The sequence below is a fragment of the Salpingoeca rosetta genome, assembly GCF_000188695.1.
Source record: "Salpingoeca rosetta unplaced genomic scaffold supercont1.32, whole genome shotgun sequence".
In the NCBI taxonomy this organism is placed as follows: Eukaryota; class Choanoflagellata; order Craspedida; family Salpingoecidae; genus Salpingoeca; species Salpingoeca rosetta.
In genome coordinates this window covers 552,109-557,108 of record NW_004754902.1, presented here as the reverse complement: position 1 = coordinate 557,108, position 5,000 = coordinate 552,109, and the positions used below count along the sequence as shown (strand labels likewise).

Below are 5,000 nucleotides of genomic sequence, written 5' to 3'. Positions count from 1 at the left end.
GACCACGCCTGCAGGCAATGTGTGTGTGTGTGTGTGTGTGAATAGTTGCAATAACATGTTCCAATGGCTAAAGGCAGAAGCGACGAGTTCAGTAATCAGTAGACCACCACACACGACCATGAACCACCATGCCCTTACAAGAGCCATTGCCAGCCACAGACCTTGATGATGCCATTGGAGTCGGCCGTCATGACGACATATGTGCTGTGATCGGCGTTGCGCGGACCAGACTGTACGCTCTTGATCCTGGGTGGTGGTAGTGGTGGTCGTGTTGTTGTTGTTGTTGTTGTTGTTGTTGTTGTTGTTGTTGTTGTTGTTGTTGTTGTTGTTGTTGTTGTTGTTGTTGTTGTTGTTGTTGTTGTTGTTGTTGTTGTTGTTGTTGTTGTTGTTGTTGTTGTTGTTGTGCCGTTGCTGGGTCAGTGTTCGGAGTGGTGGAAGAAATTTGCCATAGCATGCAAGCAGCACACGCTTGTCGTTTGTTGTGGACATTAACAGGTGCATGGCGACACGTGTTGACACACACACACATTCACGCATGCACACACACACACATTCACGCATGCACACACACACACACACGCATGCACCTTGTCTCGTGTGCAGGAAACGCGGTGACAATGGCGGATGTGTCAACGTCGACGACATACAGCACAGGGCTGTACCCGCCAAACGCAAGGTGGCGCGACTGCAACACGCAAACGCAATGCAAGAGAGGTGGGGTGAAGTCGTGGCAAGGTGTAAGTGAGCGGTCTGATCAACAGCAGCAAGCACGCACACATGAAAGCAGTTGCGTGTACATGCCAGTACACATTGGCGCGCAAGATGCAGGACGCAGGACGCAAGTTACACGACAAAAGCTCCATGACACCTGGCACACACGCACACACACATACACAACCACACACAAACACACACACACACGGGGGGAGGGGACGCACGTCGACAAACGCTGCGCCGTTGACCCTGCAGGGGCTTTCAAAGCTGCAGATGATGGCGCTGGTGGCCATGGAGAACACCTCCACTTTGTCGTTGCTGATGATGACGTATTTTGTGCCGTCAGGCGACCACAGCACCTGCTCGCCAACTGCGCACAGGAGATGGATATACATCATTTGTTTTGTGTGTGTGTGTGTGTGCGTACGTATGTGTATGAGTGTATGTGTTGAGTGATAGAAAGCCATGAACAAGGCAACGTTGCAACACAAGCAACAGCCAACCAAACTCCAGCCCACTCCACCTTGGCTGAGCGTTGCGGTGAAGGCGCAGCGTCCCTTGAGGAGGTTCCAGATACGCAGGGTGCGGTCACGGGACAGCGACAGCGCAATCTTGCCAGACGGATGCACGGCCACCGACGTGATCCCGCCCCTGCTCGTCAGTGGAGGTGTACACGTGTGTGCATGTGTGTTTGAGTGTGCATGTGTGTGTGTGTGTGTGTGTTTGAGTGTGTGTGTGTGTGTGTGTGCATGTGTGTTTGAGTGAGTGTGTGTGTGTGTGTGACATCAGCTATGTATCAACATGCGGTGGTTGGTGGCTGTCTGCCGCTTGAATCTTCAACAGCACACCCGAGTCTTTCCCGAACACAAACAAACACACACACGCACACAAGCAAACACATACAGACAAGAGAGAGACCAGCAGTGACGTGCAGCTGGGTGTGCGATGCCACGTACTTGTGGCCCTTGAGGGTCTTGAGGTTGACCCAATCTTGGGTGTCCCAGATGCAAAGCACGCCGTCATCCGCCGCAGTGATCACGTTGGATCCTTCGTGAAACGCAATGCCCGTGATGGTGCCCTCGTGCAGCGTCAAGAGCCCAACCTCAACCTTCTTCTTCACATCAAACACCCTGCATCAGCAAGCAGTGAGTTGAAATTAGCCGAGTCAAAGTCGTGGCCTTGTGTCCGTACGTGCACAAGTACACGCACACACACACGTACACACGCAAACGTACACATGTACACACGTACACGTACACATGTACGCACGTACACACGTCCACACACACGCAAAAGAGTGCGTGACTGCACAGTCTCCGCACCTGAGCTGCTCGTCGACGCTGCCCGTAATGACAAAGCGGCCACCAGACCCAATGGCAGAGACGATGGCGGTGTGGGCCTCAAGCACAAACGTCTTGCTGAACCGGCACGCAGTGGCGTCCACGGGATCCTCGGGGTTGCGCTTCACGTAGCAGTCATACCCATAGAGCGCATGCTCGTACGTGCCCGCGCACATGCACAGGCGCACAGCTCCGTCATCACCTTGACCGGCCTGACCACTGCGTTCGGCCTTGCCGCCTTTCGTCAACTTGAATGTAGACACGATGTCCTCATCCTCGTCATCCTCATTCTCCTGGTCATTGTCATCTTCGTCATCTTCTGCATCGTCTTCCTCTGCATCATCGCTTTCCTCGTCCAAATACTCCTCGTGTTCTTGTTGTTCTTCGCCACTGCTCTCGTCGTCCTTCACTTCCTCCTCCTCCACCTCCTCTTCCCTCACGTCCGCGACAACGTCCATCTCCGCAACCTGTTCCTCCTCCTCCTCCTCTTTCTTCACCCCGCGTTGAGCAGCAGCCCTCTTGCCCTTGCGTCTTGCCATCCTGTGTCTGGCGTGGTGTGTGTGTGTGTGTGTGTGTGTGTGTGTGTGTGTGTGTGTGTGTGTGTGTGTGTGTGTGTGTGTGTGTTTGTGTGTGTGTGTGTGTGTGTTTGTGTGTTTGTGTGTGTTTGTGTGTTTGTGTGTGTTTGTGTGTGCGTTTGTGTGTTTTTGCGTTTGTGTGTTTGCGTGTGTTTGTGTGTGTTTAGTTGCGTGTCGGCATCTGTGTCCTCCCTGAGTGGGTCCTTGAAGAACACACTCATATGTCTCCTTCCCATTGCCACCATGTCGTCCAACCAACCCATTGTCCTCCAGTGTTGCGTCCCCTCCGCAAAAGCAAAGAAGCAGCGGTGAGTCGCTCTGTGTGCTTGCGTGTTTGTGCGTGTGATGCTGTGGTGAGTGTTGGGTCCTACAAGCTGCACACCGTTGGCCATGAACCCCACCTGACTGACTGACTGACTGACTGACTTGTGTGCATGCGCTGTTTGATTGCACCATTGAAGGTGGACAAGAAGAAGAACAAGAAAGGTGGAAAGAAGAGCAAGAAGAAGAAGAAGCGCCAAGTTGACCGCAGAACCCTGAACATCAACACCGTTCGCGACTCGCTGCTTGAAGCACAACCGATGGCCCCCGAGCGCAGCATCAACTTTACACAGTGGTGGTGAGTAATGTGCGCGTCTACTCCCTCCCTTTGCTTGCCTGCAAGCGTGCGATGCTGCTGTCATCGGTCATCTGTCGTGCATGACTCACACGTGCGTGGTATCGTGCTTGGCTGCTTGGCTGCCTGTCCCTGTACATGTGCCCACGCGGACCAGGGAAAAAGTGAGTCGCAACGCCGACTCTTTTTTCCTGTTGCTTCATCGCATCATGAACGAGCTCAATGCAAAGAAGGCGGGCCGCCACAAGCACGGTGCCACGCTGTCTGCCATCACCAAGACCATGAAAACGTGGCAGGAGCACTACCTCTCCTGGAAATGCTCCTGGCGCAAAGTGAGACAAGATGGCCGCATGTGTGTCTGTGTCTGGCGTGGTGTGTTGTCGTGTGTGTGTGTGTGTGTGTGTGTGTGTGTGTGTGTGTGTGTGTGTGTGTGTGTGTGTGTGTGTGTGTGTGTGTGTGTGTGTGCTTGTTGTGTTGTGGCAAATGGTTGTAGTTCACGTGTGTCCCTCTTTCTACGCTTTCCCATCAAAGTGTCCCCTGTCTTCTCAACACCTCACCTTCACCCAACCCCACCTTCACCATCACCGCCACCATCAGGCTCAGAACGACTGGGCGCGCCTGATCAAGCCGGCGCTGCTGTATCTGTCGTGCCACCCGCTCTCCACCATCGCCGACGCCCCGCTCAAAGGCATGCGCCCCTTTGTCATCGCCCCGGTGCGGTTCCAATGTCGTGCTAGCATTGCCCTTGTGGGTCCGTGTGTCTGTGTCTGTCTGTGTGTCTGTGTCTGTGTCTGTGTGTGTCTGTCTGTCTGTCTGCCTGTCTGCCTGTCTGCCTGTCTGTCTGTCTGTCTATCTGCCTGTCTGCCTGTCTTTCTGCCTGCCTGCCTGTCTGTCTGTCTGTCGGTCTGTTTGTGTGTGTGTGTGTTTGTTTATGTGTATGTGTGCCTACCTCTGTGCGCCCTCTCCGAAACTCGAGTGCACCTTTTTAAGCGACGCTCCCGCTACCCTGGACATGCACCCACACTCCTTCTTTGTCTCCTCGCACACTCAACCCAACACACAATACAACTCACACACAACACGCACACACACACACATACACATCAAACCACACATCATCACAATCACACAACCACACATGTGCACGTGCGCAGAAGACCGAGGCCGGTGCGTGGGAGTGGGCAGCGTTTCCTGCCGCGCAAAAGCCAGGGCTGCTCGCAACCCTCACCCAGCACTTCCTTGCCAGCCTCCACCACGCCACCGTGGCGACAGACGGGCTGCCCATCAGTGGTGAGCCGGTCCGCAACCCGCCAACAGCACGTGCGCTGGCGAAGGTGCCACGCGCCCGCCGCCAACTCGACAAGCACAACCCAAAGCTGCCGTCCATTGAGACGCGCTGTGAGAAGGTGCGTGGCACTCCTGCTGCTGCTGCTGTTGTTGTTGTTGTTCTTCTTCTTCTTCTTCTTCTTCTTCTTCTTCTTCTTCTTCTTCTTCTTCTTCTTCTTCTTCTTCTTCTTCTTCTTCTTCTTCTTCTTCTTCTTCTTCTTCTTCTTCTTCTTCTTCTTCTTCTTCTTCTTCTTCTTCTTCTTCTTCTTCTTCTTCTTCTTCTTCTTCTTCTTCTTCTTCTTCTTCTTCTTCTTCTTCTTCTTCTTCTTCTTCTTCTTCTTCTTCTTCTTCTTCTTCTTCTTCTTCTTCTTCTTCTTCTTCTTCTTCTTCTTCTTCTTCTTCTTCTTCTTCTTCTTCTTCTTCTTCTTC

The 5,000-nt window shown here is 53.2% G+C and overlaps 2 protein-coding genes across 2 annotated transcripts in view; one reads left to right on the top strand and one right to left on the bottom strand.

The window, feature by feature from the left end:
* The window catches only part of PTSG_10088 (uncharacterized protein), a 3,915-nt gene extending 1,266 nt beyond the window's left edge, over nt 1–2,649 (bottom strand). The window contains exons 1-7 of the mRNA XM_004988942.1: nt 2,037–2,649; nt 1,671–1,844; nt 1,238–1,365; nt 939–1,084; nt 588–685; nt 162–246; nt 1–8 (exon numbers count right to left, since the gene is read on the bottom strand). The exon at nt 1–8 is cut by the window's left edge and continues 1,266 nt beyond it. Of these exons, the coding sequence (XP_004988999.1) occupies nt 1–8; nt 162–246; nt 588–685; nt 939–1,084; nt 1,238–1,365; nt 1,671–1,844; nt 2,037–2,593 (1,196 nt within the window). The 5' untranslated portion in view covers nt 2,594–2,649. The remainder of the gene's footprint in view (nt 9–161; nt 247–587; nt 686–938; nt 1,085–1,237; nt 1,366–1,670; nt 1,845–2,036) is intronic.
* Nucleotides 2,650–2,872: 223 nt separating this feature from the next.
* The window catches only part of PTSG_12991 (uncharacterized protein), a gene marked incomplete at both ends in the record, with an annotated part of 5,396 nt that continues 3,268 nt past the window's right edge, over nt 2,873–5,000 (top strand). Inside the window, 5 exons of the mRNA XM_004988941.1 lie at nt 2,873–2,908; nt 3,091–3,248; nt 3,403–3,577; nt 3,843–3,959; nt 4,400–4,651. Coding sequence (XP_004988998.1) covers nt 2,873–2,908; nt 3,091–3,248; nt 3,403–3,577; nt 3,843–3,959; nt 4,400–4,651 — 738 coding nt within the window. The remainder of the gene's footprint in view (nt 2,909–3,090; nt 3,249–3,402; nt 3,578–3,842; nt 3,960–4,399; nt 4,652–5,000) is intronic.